The sequence below is a fragment of the Carcharodon carcharias genome, chromosome 15 (assembly GCF_017639515.1).
Source record: "Carcharodon carcharias isolate sCarCar2 chromosome 15, sCarCar2.pri, whole genome shotgun sequence".
Classification (NCBI taxonomy): domain Eukaryota; kingdom Metazoa; phylum Chordata; class Chondrichthyes; order Lamniformes; family Lamnidae; genus Carcharodon; species Carcharodon carcharias.
In genome coordinates, this window is record NC_054481.1 from 109,994,542 (window position 1) to 110,013,385 (window position 18,844).

At 49.4% G+C, this 18,844-nt stretch overlaps 1 protein-coding gene across 3 annotated transcripts in view; it reads right to left on the minus strand.

Annotated features, from left to right (window-relative positions):
* Positions 1 to 9,611: 9,611 nt before the first annotated feature.
* The window catches only part of nol9 (nucleolar protein 9), a 31,017-nt gene continuing 21,784 nt past the window's right edge, over positions 9,612 to 18,844 (minus strand). For all 3 annotated transcript variants that reach the window (XM_041207504.1, XM_041207505.1, XM_041207502.1), the window contains exons 8-13: positions 18,491 to 18,652; positions 16,307 to 16,616; positions 15,148 to 15,259; positions 13,695 to 13,872; positions 11,895 to 12,028; positions 9,612 to 10,022 (exon numbers count right to left, since the gene is read on the minus strand). In XM_041207504.1, coding sequence (XP_041063438.1) covers positions 9,900 to 10,022; positions 11,895 to 12,028; positions 13,695 to 13,872; positions 15,148 to 15,259; positions 16,307 to 16,616; positions 18,491 to 18,652 — 1,019 coding nt within the window. In that variant the 3' untranslated portion in view covers positions 9,612 to 9,899. The remainder of the gene's footprint in view (positions 10,023 to 11,894; positions 12,029 to 13,694; positions 13,873 to 15,147; positions 15,260 to 16,306; positions 16,617 to 18,490; positions 18,653 to 18,844) is intronic.

Sequence of the window (18,844 nt, forward strand, 5' to 3'; positions counted from 1 at the left end):
GTGGGTGAAACTCAAAGATCTACACCTAGGCATTATGCTGGAACTGGGAAGCATGTCAAAATCAGGGTGCTAACATGCTGGGAAGGGAGCTTCCAGGTGGCGGGGCACCAATCCATCTGCTGGCTTTTGCGTTCCACGTGCTTGTGCCTCCTTGCTTTGCAAGCTTACACCTTGTGGTGCCACATGTGATGGTGGCAGCATTTGGGCAAGGGTAGGGGTCAGCCCTGGCTTCTTTGCATGAGTGTGTGGCAGCTGCGGGGTAACGAAGAACTAAAGCCCTGCAATGTCCCTCTCTGGTTGGGTTGGCAGGGATGCGATGGGAATCCAGGTAGAGACTGGGCTAATCAATGCTCTTCTCTCCTTTTCAGTTGAAGAATGCATACAATTTCGCCAAGCGGATGCAGACTGGCGGATGGCAGGCCCAGTTAGCCACCTTGACTCCTTTTGAACAGGCTATGGATCTGGAGAAACGACATGTGCCCAGGTCCACCGGTGGCGGTGAGGCTGGGGTGCCACAGGGAGGTAAGTATGCCGAGCACTGAGGTCACCATGTGTGTCCCAGCAGCCATGGCACTGCTGACTGCTCAGTGACTGAAGTTTGCAACATGGGTTGACCAATGATAATGGGAGGATGAGCGCATAATGATCCAGCGGACCGGCATGCAAAGTGACATTGCCTGCACTTTAACTAATCAAACGTCCCTGTTCGGCAGAGGGGCCACCTGAGGGCTCAGAACAAACCGACTCACCAGTGTCACACCATCTCTGCCAGGCAGGCACCAGCACAGAAACTAGAACTTCAGTGGGAAGTGGATCTTCGGCTAGTGTCCTGGGGCATGGCGGTGAGTGAACTTCACATTCATTTGAGGTGTGGGCAGAGACAGAGAGTGCCCAGGGCGCCGGCACTCGGAGGACTGCTGGGGACCAGGCATATGCTCAGTCAGTGGCTGATAACGTGCCTCTGGGGTCATCCGTGAGGCAGCAAACGCTGGAAGTGCAGCAGGGTATGCGGGAGGATCTGGCGGAGATACATGAGGCAATACGTGGCATGGTACCCGTGCTGGAGTAGTCCACATGGAGCATCACCGATGCAAGGAGCCTCATGGCCGAGCGCCATGCTTCCTCCATGTAGAGGCTACACTAGGAGAACAATCAGGGCCTCCTGAGGTTGCACTCAGACCTGCAAGCTCTCACAGCGGCACTGACCTCAACTGGTCAATGCCCATGTGGGAGATGGTTTGGGCATCATGTATCCCAGCTCAGTGCCCATCCATCTACAGTGAGCAGGGGGTTCGAAGAAACCTCAGGTCAGCACAGCAGCTGCCTGTCGTCTCTGCAGGTTCCTCTCAGGGTGCTCTGGATGAGTGCAGCAGCTCCTCCCACCCCTCTGCCTGTGACCGTGGCATCCGATGAGGCTGCAGCGACTGGAGAGAAGCCAGCTGTGGAACCGGCCGTTCCCTCCCAGGTGGGGCCATCAAAGGCTCCATGGGCCAAAGGACGGCCACCAAGGCCAACAGGACAGCACAGTGAGCAGGCTTTCTCAGATGCCAGTGCCAGGAGAGGGGGAAGCACCTAGATGTAGCACCCTAAGTGTAAATTTAAGGCGCAATGGGCACACCACAGGTTTCTCACTGGTGCTTTTATGTTGCCCCATTTTAGTTCATTTAAGACTTGGTGTGATGTGCAACACCTTTTTTTTTGATTTCTGAAGTTACTTTTGTAATCTCTTTAAATTTTGATATGTAACCATGGCTCAGGTTGATTCCGTACTTCTGCAGGTGGATGGGAGCACATGATGTTATGAGTGAGTTGTTTGACATTGAACTTTATTGACAAGGGCCTTAGTTAATGTTCCTAGCCAGGCAGATTTAGTTTTCAGGTACAGAGTATGGAGCCTGTAGCCCTGGCGTGTGTTGAAGGTCCATCTGTGGCGTGTTAGCTGAAGGTTCTTTGGACTAAAGCCTCCCAGGTGTCCCTGCCTCCCTGGAGTATGCCCAGGTCAACATCTACCCCCTCAGCATTCGCCTATATATGCTCATCCTCGGACTCACTGCTGGACTCATCATGTGCATCCAAAGAAACTGTGTCTACATCTTCTTTGTCCACTGCATCGCCCCTTTCCAGCACCAGATTGTGGAGAGCGCAGCATGCAACCAATACCAGCGACACATGATCTGGGGGGTATTGGAGTGCCTGAACGGTCCAGGCATGGGAAGCGCATCTCGAGATGAGTGATGGTTCCCTCCACCACAGCCCTTGTGGAGGCATGGCTCCTATTGTACCACTGCTCAGCCTCTGTTCTTGGATGGCAGAGAGGCGTCATGAGCCACCTTTTGAGGGGATAGCCCTTGTCACCCAGCAGCCATCCATCTAGCCGGACTGGAGCACTGAAGGGCTTCAGCGCCTGGAAGTGACCGAGTATGTAAGCATCGAGGGAGCTGCCTGGGTACCTTGCACAGACTTGCAGAATCTGCATCTTGTGATCACACACTATCTGCATGTTCAAGGAGTGGAATCCCTTCCTGTTGACAAAGGTGCTGGGCTCACCCGCTGGCATCTTGATGGCCACATGTGTGCATTTGATTGCACCCTGGATGCAGGGGAAGGCAGCAATTGCTGTGAAGCCCCTGGCTTGCTCTATCTGGCTGGCCTCGTCCCAGCGGTAGTGAATGAAAGTCGGTGCACGCCTGAACAGAGCATCTGTCACCTGTGGACAGCTGGCTGGGAGGATTTACAAAGATCACCATCAACCCTTAGAAAGAGCTGGAGGCAGAGTAGTTGAGGGCAGTTTGACCTTTGGTGCCACTGGCATGGGGTGCCCACCCACACATCTCTGCGCTTATCATCCAACAGGTGGAGGTGACTGTTTCCCTTGAGAGATGGAGCCTCCTTCGGCACTGCACCTCAAGACATATTGAGGTATCTGCTTCACCGCCTGTATACCTTGGCAGCAGGATAGTGGCGTCTTCTGCGGCTCCTTCCCCCTTGGACTTTCTGTTGGCCCTGCGCCCCTTGTGCCTGTGCCTCTCCTCCCAAGGGTGGCTCCCCTGGAGGCTGAATGTGCACTCCTGGTCCCCTCCCTCCTCAGACGAGGTGCCTCCAGTTGACAGGCTAAGGGAAGGCTTCCTGAAACCTGCAGGCCCCAAAAATGATCTTTACTGTGGAGTCCTGACCTGAAGGCTGTTACTCCTGTCCAAGCAGCTGGTATGAGTTTTGAAGTATTCCTGCTCACACAGGAAAGTACCAGTAACTTTCACAATTAAATATCTAACAGATACCATTTGTGACCACACTAACCCCTCTTATCCCACCCGTGGATGAGGTTTATACAAACGTCTCCTACCTGCCTGCCTGTTGCGCCCATCAATTGCTGCCTCAAAGGCCTTAACTACATGATTAATTAATGGTGGGTGCACATCCAAGAACATTGCATACCCACCAACCTAAATATCGACATGGGCCGACGCTCGACCGACATCACCCGCCTCATTTTATGCGCCAGCATGCAGGGCCCGTCCCCGCATGCCAATGGGAAAATTCTGGCCTAAGAGCAGGGAGATTATGTTGGAGCTGTATAAAACACTAGTCAGGCCACAGCTGAAGTAGTGTACAGTTCTGGTCGCCACACTACAGGAAGGATGTGATTGCACTGAGAGGATGCAGAGAAGATTTACCAGGATGTTGCCTGGGCTGGAGCGTTTCAGCTATGCAGAGAGACTGGATAGGCTAGGGTTGTTTTCCTTAGAGCAGAGAAGGCTGAGGGGTGGGGTGCCTGATAGAGGTATGCAAAATTATGAGGGGCATAGATAGGGAAGATAGGAAGCCACTTTTCCCCTTAGTGGAGGTGTCAATAACCAGGGGGCATATATTTAAGGTAAGGGGTAGGAGGTTTAGAGGGGAGTTGAGGAAATAAGTTTTCACCCAGAGGGTGGTTGGAATCTGGAATTCATTGCCTGAGGGGGTGGTAGAGGCAGGAACCCTCACAACATTTAAGAAGCATTTAGATGAGCACTTGGAACGCCATAGCATACAGGCTATGGGCCAAGAGGTGGAAAATGGGATTAGAATGGTTAGGTACTTGATGGCTGGCACCTATTGGGTGAAGGGCCTGTTTCTGAGTTACTGGTGTGAGAGGGAAAGGGGAGACTGGGGCGGGGGGGGGGGGGTGGTGGAGAGCAGGGGAGGGGAGAGCGGGGGGGAAAAGGAGAGCGCGGGGGAAAAAGGAGAGCGGGGGGAAAAAGGAGAGCGGGGGGGAAAAAGGAGAGCGCGGGGGAAAAAGGAGAGCGCGGGGGGGAAAAGGAGAGCGCGGGGGGGAAAAGGAGAGCGCGGGGGGGAAAAGGAGAGCGGGGGGGGAAAAAGGAGAGCGGGGGGGAAAAAGGAGAGCGGGGGGGAAAAAGGAGAGCGGGGGGGAAAAAGGAGAGCGGGGGGAAAAAGGAGAGCGGGGGGGAAAAAGGAGAGCGGGGGGGAAAAAGGAGAGCGGGGGGGAAAAAGGAGAGCGCGGGGGAAAAAGGAGAGCGCGGGGGAAAAAGGAGAGCGCGGGGGAAAAAGGAGAGCGCGGGGGAAAAAGGAGAGCGCGGGGGAAAAAGGAGAGCGCGGGGGAAAAAGGAGAGCGCGGGGGAAAAAGGAGAGCGCGGGGGAAAAAGGAGAGCGCGGGGGGAAAAAGGAGAACGTGGGGGGAAAAAGGAGAGCGCGGGGGAAAAAGGAGAGCGGGGGGGAAAAGGAGAGCGGGGGGAAAAGGAGAGCGGGGGGGGAAAAAGGAGAGCGGGGGGGAAAAAGGAGAGCGGGGGGGAAAAAGGAGAGCGGGGGGGAAAAAGGAGAGCGGGGGGGAAAAAGGAGAGCGGGGGGGAAAAAGGAGAGCGGGGGGGAAAAAGGAGAGCGGGGGGGAAAAAGGAGAGCGGGGGGAAAAAGGAGAGCGGGGGGGAAAAAGGAGAGCGGGGGGGAAAAAGGAGAGCGCGGGGGAAAAAGGAGAGCGCGGGGGAAAAAGGAGAGCGCGGGGGAAAAAGGAGAGCGCGGGGGAAAAAGGAGAGCGGGGGGGGGAAAAGGAGAGCGGGGGGGAAAAGGAGAGCGGGGGGGAAAAGGAGAGCGGGGGGGGGGGGAAAAGGAGAGCGGGGGGGGGGAAAAGGAGAGCGGGGGGGGAAAAAGGAGAGCGGGGGGGGAAAATGGAGAGCGGGGGGGGAAAAAGGAGAGCGGGGGGGGAAAAAGGAGAGCGGGGGGGGAAAAAGGAGAGCGGGGGGGGAAAAGGAGAGCGGGGGGGGAAAAAGGAGAGCGGGGGGGGAAAAAGGAGAGCGGGGGGGAAAAAGGAGAGCGGGGGGGAAAAAGGAGAGCGGGGGGGGAAAAAGGAGAGCGGGGGGGAAAAAGGAGAGCGGGGGGGAAAAAGGAGAGCGGGGGGGAAAAAGGAGAGCGGGGGGGAAAAAGGAGAGCGCGGGGGAAAAAGGAGAGCGCGGGGGAAAAAGGAGAGCGCGGGGGAAAAAGGAGAGCGCGGGGGAAAAAGGAGAGCGCGGGGGAAAAAGGAGAGCGCGGGGGAAAAAGGAGAGCGCGGGGGAAAAAGGAGAGCGCGGGGGAAAAAGGAGAGCGCGGGGGAAAAAGGAGAGCGCGGGGGAAAAAGGAGAGCGCGGGGGAAAAAGGAGAGCGCGGGGGAAAAAGGAGAGCGCGGGGGAAAAAGGAGAGCGCGGGGGAAAAAGGAGAGCGCGGGGGAAAAAGGAGAGCGCGGGGGAAAAAGGAGAGCGCGGGGGAAAAAGGAGAGCGCGGGGGAAAAAGGAGAGCGCGGGGGAAAAAGGAGAGCGCGGGGGAAAAAGGAGAGCGCGGGGGAAAAAGGAGAGCGCGGGGGAAAAAGGAGAGCGCGGGGGAAAAAGGAGAGCGCGGGGGGAAAAAGGAGAACATTGGGGGAAAAAGGAGAGCGCGGGGGAAAAAGGAGAGCGGGGGGGAAAAGGAGAGCGGGGGGAAAAAGGAGAGCGGGGGGAAAAAGGAGAGCGGGGGGAAAAAGGAGAGCGGGGGGGGAAAAAGGAGAGCGGGGGGGGAAAAGGAGAGCGGGGGGGGGAAAGGAGAGCGGGGGGGGGAAAGGAGAGCGGGGGGGGGGGGAAAGGAGAGCGGGGGGGGAAAGGAGAGCGGGGGGGGAAAAGGAGAGCGGGGGGGAAAAGGAGAGCGGGGGGGAAAAGGAGAGCGGGGGGGAAAAAGGAGAGCGGGGGGGGAAAAAGGAGAGCGGGGGGGGAAAAAGGAGAGCGGGGGGGAAAAAGGAGAGCGGGGGGGAAAAAGGAGAGCGGGGGGGAAAAAGGAGAGCGGGGGGGAAAAAGGAGAGCGGGGGGGAAAAAGGAGAGCGGGGGGGAAAAAGGAGAGCGCAGGGGGATAAAAGGAGAGCGCAGGGGGATAAAAGGAGAGCGCAGGGGGATAAAAGGAGAGCGTGGGGAAAAAGGAGAGCGTGGGGGGAAAAAGGAGAGCGTGGGGGGAAAAAGGAGAGCGTGGGGGGGAAAAAGGAGAGCGTGGGGGGAAAAAGGAGAGCATGGGGGGAAAAAGGAGAGCGTGGGGGAAAAAAGGAGAGCGTGCGGGGAAAAAGGAGAGTGGGGGGGGAAAAGGAGAGCCGGGGGGGGGGACAAGGAGAGCGGGGGGTAAAGGGCAAGTGGTAGTGTCAATTATTAAAGAGGTTATAGCTGGCAATAGAGAAAAACACCAGGCAATCGGGAGCAGTCAGCATGGTTTTGTGAAAGGTAAATGATGTTTAACCAAATGATTAGAGTTCTTTGAAGGAGTAACGTGCTGTGGATAAAGAGGAGCCTGTAGACGTGCTGTACTTGGATTTCCAAAAGGCATTTGATAAGGTGTCAGTCACATCAAGGGTTATTGCGGAAAATAAAAGCTCATGATGGAGGGGACAACGTATTAGACTGCATAGAGGGTTGGCTGCCTGGCAGAAAACAGGTTATGCATAAATGGGTCTGATTGGCAGGATGTGATGTGTAAGGTCCCACAGGGCACAGTATTGGGGAATACTGTGTGCAGTTTTGGTCTCCTTATTTAAGGAAGGATGTAAATGCATTGGAGGCGTTTTAGAGAAGGTTTACTAGATTGATATCTGGAATGATTGGGTTGTCTTGTCTTATAAGGATAGGGTGGACAGGCTGCGCGGAGTTTAGAAGTGACGGGTGACTTGACTGAAGTACATAAGATCCTGAATAGTTTTGGCAAGGTGGACATGGAGAGGATGTTTCCTCTTGTGGGCGAGGCCAGAACTAGGGGACACTGTTTGAAAATTAGGGATTGCCCTTATAGGGCAGAGATGAGGAGAAATCTTTTCTCTCAGAGGGTTGTGCAACTTTGATACTCTCTGCCTCAGGAGGCAGTAGAAGCTGGGTCACTGAATATTTTTTAAAGGAGGTAGTTAGATTCTTGTTAGGCTAAGGAATTAAAGGTTGTGGAAGGGGGTAGATGGGAATGTAGAAATCGCAATGCAAACAGGTCAGCCATGATCTTATTGAATGACGGAGTGGGCTCGAGGGGCTGAATGGCCTATTTCTACTCCTATTTCGTATGAGAGAAGGTGGGCATGTGCAAGGGAGGGAGAAGGCGGGCGAGGGAGGGAGAAGGTGGGTGCCAGCACAGGAGGGAGAGAGAGAGCCAGCGGGCGCACGAGGGAGAGCGCCGGCGGGCGCGCGCGGGGGAGAGCGCCGGCGGGTGCGCGGGGGGGAGAGCGCCGGCAGGCGCGCGCGGGGGAGAGCGCCGGCGGGCGCGCGCACGAGGGAGACAGAAGGTGGGCACGTGCACACGAGGGAGAGAGAAGGCGGGCACGCGCACACGAGGGAGAGAGAAGGCGGGCATGCGCACACGAGGGAGAGAGAAGGCGGGCACGCGCACACGTGGGAGAGGGAAGGCGGGCGCGCGCACAAGGGAGAGAGAAGCCGGGCGCGCTTGGGAGAGGGAAGGCGGTTGCCCGGAGGGAGAGAGAAGATGGGCGCCCGGCAGAGAGACAGACAAGGCGGGTGCTCACATGAGGGAGACAGACAAGGTGGGCGTGCACACGAGGGAGAAGGCGGGCACGCGCACGAGTGAGAGAGAAGATGGGCGCATGCACGAGGGAGAGAGAAGGTGGGCGCGCACACGGAGAGAGAAAGCAGGTGTGCACATGATGGAGAGAGAAAGCAGGCGTGCGCACTTCAGAGGGAGTTTGTGAGTGGGAATAAGAGAGTGCGGGAGAGAGGAATAGCCATTCGCAGGGTTCTGAATGGGGCAATATCGGGCGATTCAGAAGCATTGCATACCTGCAGGGAACTCCTGGGAGTGGGTGGCAGGCAGGGAGTGGTGGTGGGAAGTGTGTTCGGCGGAATCTTTGGACAGCAGTGACCCACACTATTTTTGCAGATCAGGGTCGTGCATGCCTTGTCCATGTAAATTGCAACTGGGGCTCTTGCTACGTCATAGGACACAATTTGCCCGATATTGAGACCGAGTCTTGATACAGATCATTTGCTCATGAGATGGTCCCTTTAAAAATGATGGGAGCCAGAGCATCGACATTTCCAGGGCTTGAAGTTTATCAATTCCACTTAGAGGGCTGTGTTTTGAACATTGATTTCAACAGGTTTAAATTGACCCCAGTCAGACATACACACACAACACACTAAAAATGTTATTTTCCTTTTGGCTGCCATCATCCCCAAGTTGTGGACTCTCATTGGGGTTTGGGCTTCATTTGCATCATCCACTTGCCAGTATATAACCAAAGGGCTATTCGTTTTGTAGGATCCTAAACACATAACGAACTGGCAGGGTGTTAAAGACAATTACTAGTAACATTCAATCCTGTCCTCACATGGTATTCACGGATGGGCATTTTTCGCTTAAGTTAAGGAACAATGATGGGTGTGGGAACTGTGACTGTTTACGCTTACTTTTGGGTACTGAGGCAGATTTAGCACCCAAACCTGATTCAGATCAGCACAAAATTTTCGACTAAATAAATCGCATTTAATGACACTTATGAAATGAGGTCCAGTCTGCATATTTTTTATCCTGATATATATACTCCCTAGTTTCTTTGTGCATAGTCTCCTTTGTCAGGAACATTTCAACATGTGGCCTTAACTCAGACAGCACCTGCTGAGGTATGGTGCAACAGTACCCCCTTGAGTTTGTCTCTGTGATTGCAGCAAAGATTATCCATGGCCCCAGCTGGAGTTGGCCTCAGCCAGTATTGTCCAATATGTTAGCCACATCAGGCTAATTGGAAATGCAGATGTGGCAAACAGCATTTCTGATTATTAAATAGAAAAAGAGAGCTGAAGAAGAAACAACTGACTTACATTTATGGAGCACTTTGCAAAACCTCAATGTCCCAAAGCACTTTACAGCCAATGAAGTACTTTTGAAGTGTAATCAATGTTGCAAGGAGAAAGAAAGCAGCAGTCAATTTGCACACAACAAGCTCCCACAAACAGCAATGTGGTAATGATCAGATAATCTGTTTTTAGCTGTTATTTCAGGCATAAGCATTAGCCAGGACACTGAGGAGAACTCCCCTGCTCTTTTTCTTTATACCCACCTGAGAGGGCATTCATTAACAAATCACACTTTCTCCCCAAGCTCTACACATTATCAAAAATAAAACCAGAGCAGCAGCTGGGTGGGATACCGCGTAATCCTTTATTTACAACAAATGCTCAGTGCCTAACTTTAAAACAAAGATTTCCCCATTCAAGCATGGACTGAGTGACAGTCAGAGGTTTGAGAAAGAGTAGGGGAAACGGGGCCAAAACAAACAAGTGTCTGTACACCCTTAACACTTCACCCCTCAAAACCCTCATTTTTAAATCCTAAATGCTGCAATAAGGCACAGTGCCAATTAGCCCACGTTACCAAATGTTGCCCATATATCCCCCCCATTATTTAAGCATGAGCAGTTGTTCTCCCCATTATGACACAGCGTTAAACTGCTCCCGCCTCCTCAGCTGTTTACCAACTTTAATTTTTCCAGCTCCAGAAATATCGAAGGAATAGTCAGACGTTAAGTACGGCACCTCTCCTATCACTCCAGGCTGAAAGAGAATCAAAAATAGTCAGCAACAGTGGGGAATTTGCCAGGCCATCACTTCCAAGTTTCAGGCTGTTCTAGGTCTGTGCTCCACAGTATTGGAGATAGAATGATGGTTCACTGTCACCAGAACCCGTACTTCACACTTTGCCTTGGCTTCTCATCAATCAGTCTTTTATTGGGCCAAAGAACTGGGTAACCTAAAGCAGAAACAATAAACTGCCCTCACCAGAAACACTGACCATACCCTCCACCCCTTTCAAAGAGTCCAAATGCTCTGCGGCACGTCCCACCGAGGCTCACACATCTAGAATTGCTTTTCCGGTGATGTATCAGGCATGCGTGGAACCGATGGAACCCATATCCCAAGGAGAGTTTGTCAAGGTGTACAATATAGTTAAAAGGAATGGAAAGTTTAATCTGCAATATTATTTTAGATTTTAAGAGAAGACGACAAGTTTAAACAAGTAAAAGTAGCAGGAAGTTGTTTATATCTATGACAGACCTGGATTGATTGCGCTGCTGTTCCCTGCACTTACAGTAGCTGGGATGGCAGTCTGCTAATCAAAGGCAAACAAATGCCACTGCTGCAGCATGCTTCATTTTCCTGCGATGCTGCAAGACTGAAACCGCAATGGGCAGCAAACCGTCTACTTTTTTAACACCCCTCCCCCACTTGTGCTCCTCTCTCCTTTCCCTCCCCTTCCTCCTGCTCCTCATGCCCTTGATGTGTGTGTCAGGATCACTGTGTGACGGTGAAAGACCATACACTTCCGCAACATAAATAGCAGGAGAAAGCAATGAGTTAGATATATTTGAAGCATGTACAGATCTAGCAAGCAAAAGCCTCACAGCAATTCCAGTGTGAAAGGTTACAAGCAGTCAGTTCCATCTAACAATAATCCCACATCCTGACTCCCTAAAGCCTGTGCACTACCTACAAGGCACAAGTCAGGAGTCTAATGGAATGCTCTCCACTTACCTGGATGAGTGCAGCTCCATCAACACTCAAGACGCTCAACACCGTCTAGGACAAAGTAGCCCATTGATTGGCACCCCATTCACCATCTTCAACATTTACTCCCTCCACCACCGACACAGTAGCAGCAGTGTCTACCATCTACAAGATGCACTGCAGCAACTCACAAGGCTCTAAACCTGTATCTCTATTACCTAGAAGGACAAGGGCAGCAGATGCATGGGAATACCACAGCTGAAAGCTCCCCTCCAAGTCACACACCATCCTGACTTGAAAGTATATCACCATTCCTTCACAGTCATTGGGTCAAAGTGTCAGTGCTTAGGTGGAGAAGTCCATCCACAAAATTCTGGAACTCCCTCTGTAATATCCCTGGGTGTACCTACACATGGACTGCGAAGGTTCAAAAAGGCAGCTTACCACCACCTTCTCAAGGGCAATTAGGATGGGCAATTCTAGCCAGCGACACCTACATCTCATGAAAGAATTAAAAACAAAAACGTGCATCCAAAAAATGCGATTACCCCAGCGAATGATCCCAGTCAAATACACAGCATCCCCATTAACCCTGCAGATGTACCAATACCCAGTTAATGCACCAATACCCTTCATCAAAATGTACCCAACCCATTACAGCCCCCCAACGTTCACCATTCAACATTGAACCCCTGGAACGTTCCCCATCCAGCATGTTATCCAATGCATGATTCATTATTTTAAAAAATCTAACAAGACATCAGTGCTGTTTCTTCATATCAAAAGTCTCAATAATATCCCAGTATTAGCTTCTCAGGTTTCCTGAACAGCAGCATAACTAGTGCAGCGCCCTCAGTGCTAACAATCCCACTCCTCAGCCCAGAGACTGTTGGCAGCTTTGTTCCTGCAAGCCTATCTTACCTGGTTCCTGAAGAGTGAATGGGGTGTGGTAATTGCCCCCATCAGCAAGCAGTTAACCTGTTTCAGTCTTGCCACAGGAACCGGGGTCAGTATGTAGTACAATTTCTTTTCCAGGTTAATCCCACGAATAATTCCTATGGTGAAAAGGTCTATAGTTAATCTCAAATACAGAACATCCAGATACCCTAGAGTAAACACAAACTGACTCAATAACGTCAACTTTACTGCATAGAGATCACTGGAGTCTAGCACAAACACATCAGGGGTGAATTCGACACCCTCACACAAATGGATAGTTCCGGAGACAAAAATCCAATCTGCTGAGATTCGAAAGGATCTGGGTGTCCTAGTGCATTAATCACAAAAGACCAATATGCAGGTACAGCAAGTAATTAGGAAAGCTAATAGAATGTCATTGTTTATTGCGAGGGAAATTGAATATAAAAGTAGGAAGGTTATGCTTCAGTTATACAGGGCATTGGTGAGACCACATCCAAAGTGCTGTGTATTGTTTTGGTCTCCTTACTTAAGGAAGGATGTAAAAGCATTAGCGGTTCAGAGAACTGATAGACTAATACCAAGAATGGGTGGGTTGTCTTATGAGGAAAGATTGGGCAGGCTAGGCTTGTATCCACTAGAGTTTAGAAGAGTAAGAGGTGACCTGATTGAAACCTTTAAGGTCCCGAGGGGTCTTGAAAGGTGGATGTGGAGAGGATGTTTCCTCTTGTGAGAGAATCTAGAACTAGTGGTCACTGTTTAAAAATAAAGGGTTGCTCATTTAAGATAGAGGAGAAGTTTTTTCTCTCAGAGGGCTAAATGTCTTTGGAACTCTTCCTCAAAAGACAGTGGAAGTGAGTCTTTGAATATTTTTAAGGCAAGGGGTAGACAGATTCTTGATAAGTAAGGGGGTGAAAGGTTATTGGAGGTAGGCGGGAGGTTACAATCAGATCAGCCATGATCTTATCAAATGGCAGAGCAGGCTTGAGGGGCCAAGTGGTCTACTCCTGCTCCTAATTCATATATTCTTCAGTCAGGCTTTGGAATGAGATTAAAGGCCAAATCAGGGTATTTTTTGTGCTGTTGACAGCATCCACTAGGAAATGGGTTGAAACTGCAAATTCATTTCATGTAAGATCCCTGCAGACAGAGGAAGAGGGAACATTCACCCCATTGGTCTGAGCAGGATTTGGAAGGCAATGTCATTATAACGGCATATATTGTAACAAGCTTGTACAGCAGCTGGGTTCAGTTGATATCGACTGAAGGCCCAATTCCATAGACATGAGCACATAATCTAGAACTGCACTGTAGTGCAGCCCTGAGAGTGCGCTGCATTGAGAGATGCTGTCTTCGCAAAAGGTGTTAAACCGAGGGACTTCAGTCCGCTCACATGTACGTAATTCTCTCAGAGTGCTGGCCAATATTACTCCCCCAATCAACATTATATCTACTGTCTATGGGACCTTGCTGTGTACAATCTGTTTCTGCATTTGACTATGTAAAAATCACTGACTAGACTTCAAAAGTAATTCGGTGATCTGGACATCACCATGCCTGGTGCAAGCAAGTGACACATTGGGGTGTCCAAACATGAGTGACCAGTGTGTCAAATTCCTGTTCCATGAATCCTAAAACATTCACTAGCATCATTATGTGCACAATTGAAGCTTATCCTGCACCTCAGCTCTGTAAAACTGTTCACCTTCCACCCCATGCATTGGTGATGTAAGGAGATTGGGCAGCGAATAGTGCATTTCTGACCCCCAGAATGTGATGTGGTACACGTCTCTCAGTACTTACCGACACCAAAACAGTCACATATTGGAGCCTGTGGGAGCAACACAGGCCCGTCTGCCTGGGAGCTGACACCATTTGGTATTCTGCATAGTCCAACTAAACTGGCATTGGCTACGTACAAAATGTGGGTAGGAGTCACATCACAGTGTAACACATGCAGAGCTACTGCACTAAATGGCACCTAGAAAACAAAAGCCAGTTATTTTCAGAAAATGGACTATTGGTGTCCAACACCCTCAAAGTACCTATCACCAGCCACAACAGAAGTCCAACATCCAATGCTGCACAGGGCCCAAAATTATTCCCAAAATGATCTACATGGCATGACTCCCAACACTATCTTCTGATAAAAGGGAAAACAACCTGATTCATCAAGTTAAAAAGTATCAACTCTACCATAGTTTAATTTTATTTACTAATGTTGTTATCCAGCAATGATGCTCCTGTCTAGAATGCTATAACCCAATTCCCTCCCCCTCTAATAATCAGGTAGGTAGTTCCCTCAATCCTAAGAAGCTGCATGGCACAAAAAGCATCAGGTCTAGGGCCCAATCAGGGAAAGATTAGACAATGTCAACTCATTGATGGTGATGCCCCACTCTTCAGTACCCATGCACCACCCTTGCCCGTCAGAAAACACATTACTACAACCACATCTCTGTCTTTTATCTCTTGCTATGCTGATGTGTGGCAAACTAATTACGAGATAATAGAGGGCACGTACAGGATGGGGGGTGCGGGGGGGGGGGGATTTAACAGATTTTTAAACATACGGACATACAGACACTATCAAAACCATTATGAGTAAATAGAGAAAGGCTGCATATCTCATGCCTTCTGCATTCAGTTTTCTCAGATGAACAGCAGCCAAATTAGAGGGTCGTAAAGGAATAGGCCACACTAGTTTTTTTACTTTTATTTACCTTAACAGAAAGGCAGGCAGGAGTGCTCCTCCTGAAAACACATTAAAAACATGGGCTGCTGCTAGCCACTGCTCATACCTCCTCCCAAATCCATCACTCAGAATTCACCCAAGGTCCTCAGCCAATGTCTAAGAATGATACTGATAGTTAGCCCATATTTTCCTAATGAAAATGGCAGACCAATCTGCCACTGTTCCATCGCCAGTCTCACACTGTGTGTTGCACTTGTATCCCACCCCATGTTCCGAACGATCCAATTTCCATGCCATGATGTTACATCCACCACCCTGGGTTGCTTGCTGATGGACGGACTGGCTTATCTGAGGCTCTGAATGCTGGGTCTCCAAGAAGTGAACAGTCAGACTAAAGGTTTATCTACAAGGTAGGAGAGTTAACCTAAATTCTCAACGAAAGTACACCCTGTAGTAAACTGCGCCACACAAAGGATGTTCAGGGGAACACCCATGCTGAGAATTATGCACTACATCTTCAAACATGCAGCTGAGATAAATTTGTAAAGGAGTGGCGGTTACCTGATAGGGTAGCATGCTGTGCAAGGACAAAGGGCACCCAGTGTCCAATGGCTGCAGTTGGCTGAAACAACTCAAAAGAGCCAAATCTCTCAGCACATTACTGCGGGACTTCCTGAAAAACACAAATCGACAGCAAGAGGATGTTAGAACATCAAGCTTCAGATGTTGTTTGCATTTGTAAACATGCATTACATCGAGCTCTGCCTGTAATTGGCACCAATACCAATACTAGCATTGTGAAGCTATGCCCTTCAGGAAAGGATGAACTGTCCTTCCTCTTGAAAAAGTTTGAGAGGTGATCTCATAAAGCTTTTTAAAATGATCAAATGTTTTGATCGAGTAAACCCAAGTGTTTCCATTTGTGAGGAAGAGTAGGACCGGAGGTCATCAATGCAAGATAGTCACCAAATAATCAAATAGGAAATTCAGAAGAAACTTGTGTGTGATGAGAATGTGGAACTCGCTACCACAGGGGGTCATTGAGGTGAATCCTGTAGATGCATTTAAGGGGAAACTAGATAAGCATATAAAGGAGAAGTGAATAGAGGACTATCCTGATAGAATTAAATGAGGAAGGACAGGAGAAAGCTTGAATTGCAGCATAAATGTTAGCATGGACTGGTTGGGTTAAATTACTTGTTTCTGTGCTAGATATTCTATGTAATTCGCTGTAAACTCCCATGGAGCCCCTAACCCCTGTCCCCACAACCCCAATATCCTCATATACTGCACAGAGTCTCTCCCCCATTCCCAGCACCGAGCTTCCACATTCACACAGAAGCACATGTGCAGGCACACACAAAACCCTCAGCCTTCTCCATTGATCAGAGACATGAAAGGGTCAGGGACCTAGATAGGATGGTGATGAGACACTTGGAGGGGAGGAACTTGGAGATTATGTTCCTATGCAACTGCTGTCCTTGCCCTTCTAGGTGGTAGAGGTCACAGGTTTGGGAGCTCTTGCCAAAGAAGCCTTGGCAAGTTACTGCAGTACATCCTGTAGATAGTACACACTGTAGTTATGGTGGTGGACAGTGTGGATGTTCAAGCTAAATAGTCTGCTTTATTGCAGAGTAATTAGCTGTATTCCTCTTTTGGGAGGTTGTGTTAACATGGGTATATTAACACAATAAGGTCATTAACTCAGTTCTATACTTACAAACAGCTTCCATCTTCCACTCCAGGAAACTCAGATTGAACACGCATCAGCCTGTGCCCCTGGAATCCTCCGTGCAGGTTCAGATGTTCCTCCTGTTCCTCCTCCTCTGACAATGAGCTCAAGGGAATCCTGAAATCCACAGGCTTTTGCTGAATGTGGTGTTTTCCCTTGGTTTGCCAGCCAGCTGCTGTCTGCATGAACTCAGGTGTGAGAGCCACAGGGTCCTGGTTCCTCTCGGCACTACCAAGCTGCACCACATGTGTTGGGGCCAAGAGCCGAATCAGGTCAACCAAAATTGACAAACCAAATCCTATTGGGAAGAAAGGGAGGGGGAGGATGCAAAGAAAGTCAGACATATTTGAGAGGAGCTGAGGTCACAAGCATCAGGCATACCTCACCTCTCAATGAGACAAGGACACATGGGTGGGGCTATTTCTGCTCGGTGCCTGGAGTTTCAACAAAAACATTTTTTTTTATATAAGTTTTCTAGGCTACTTCAGAGATCATAAAGAGTCAACTACATGGTGTGGGACTGCAGTCACATGCAGATCCAATTTGTTCGTGATATGCGATGGCCAGTATAACAGTTGAAGTAAAGCTGGAACTCCTTATCCATTAATATAATTCAACTCCACATCACAAATACCACCTAAATTTACCAAGGGGGCTCAATGAAGGTCTAATGTGTCCTTCAAATCCATTTATTGTCAAAAGTTATATCAAAATTAAATTTAACAGTACCCAACAAAGTGAACAAAAGCACAAGACAGTGACATTTTTAAAAGATATTCCTGCATTCAAAATTTTTCCACGTCCTCAGAGTACTTCATGTTTAATTTTTATCATTGATGCAAAAAGTGTCCAGCTCAGAAAGAAAGATTTGCAGCAGTGACATAAGTTCTAGAGGTCACAGGGAGTTAAGGACTTAATGACAAGTAATCGATCACTAAGTGCAAAGAGCTGCTTGAACTTCCTGCCATAGCTGACCTGCTTAATATAGTTTATAATTCATGCCAATGGTATATGCAGTGGTCGGTACCATTTGTCCAATAGAGGCAGCTAACGAGGATAAACAGGGACATTCTAAGTGGTGGGGAATGTACCACATATAATGAATGCAGTTTTGCAACTTGCCATAGTAACATTCCAACTCATGATTTTTGATTTGTTAGTCCAGTAACAGAGCCTCTACAATTTCCAGAAAGAAACTTGCAGTGCCTCCTACATACAGGGGCACTTTGCGGTTGAAAAGGTGGCAACTGCAAGATGCAAAGCAATAACAGAAGATTAAGCCTCCAAACAGGATAACCAAGTAAACCTGAACTCACTTCTGGGCATCTGGAGCAGAAGTCTTCACTGCAGAATAAAAAACTCCAACCACCCTTTCCTCACCTGTTAGTCTCTGACCATTATCACACCACCTATGCCTGCATACCGAGTGTGGCCCCTGCCTTTAACATCCACAGCAGGCAATATCTCGTCTTTCCTTCACTGTCGCTGGGCCAAAATCCTGGAACTCTCCCCCTAACAGCACTGTGGGTGTACCTACAACACATGGACTGCAACAGTTCAAGGCAGCAGCTCACCACCACCTTTTCAAGGGCAATTAGGGATGGGCAATAAATGCTGGCCTAGCCAGTGACACCCACTTCCCATAAGTGAAAAAAAATTTTCAACCACTGCTTCCATCATTGTATTATGCATACAGCAACCGCACCCAGCCACAACCAGTCCCCTTCTCCCAACAAAACACCCTTATTTTCCATATGCAATCAAGTTGGGTCCAAGATTACCCTTCAGATTACCCTGTACAGAGACTCAGTGATCTGATATCCTGCCACATCTGCATAATTCCAGGGCACTGCTAATACTCACAGGGACTCTGGCTCATCAATGGACCTGTCATTTGTGGCTGGGCTTCCTCCAATTGGCCTCAGGTAACCCTGTAAGTTAACACACCCATGAGTAGGGTGGTCCCAGCTGGATAAGCAGAGAGAAGCTACTAAGGTAAAGCTCCACACCAGCTGAAGGCATGGTCACCAATAGTGAAGCGATTAAAATAAACCTGAACCCCAGCACAAGTCAGCACCCTCAGGGAGGATGGGAGACAATCAACAGGGAAAAACAAAAATGAAAACCTATTACCAATACTGGTTAGATTTAATTTGAGAGCTTTAATCTGACCTTTGACCCAGCCCATAGTGTTTATGACCAATGGTGATTCCTTCTTGTATCCCGCATATAGATACTTTGCAGTTTCCACATATCGATCCAAGTCCCGCTCACAGGACACATCACCATAATACACCATCTTATGGGGCTCACACTGGTGCATGTAAGGAGGGCCTATTAAAGGGATAGAACAAATTAGAGTGCAAATGAGAGAACAAGCACAAAACACATACATCTGTCAGAAGGTGCTCCAATGTTGAAGAATAGGTAATGTTGGTATTAAGGGTTATCATCTTACACCAAGACAAAAACCTGGTGGTGGAGGATCAGGGGTTGCACTCTTTGGCTTGCTTTTGCAGCTAATTA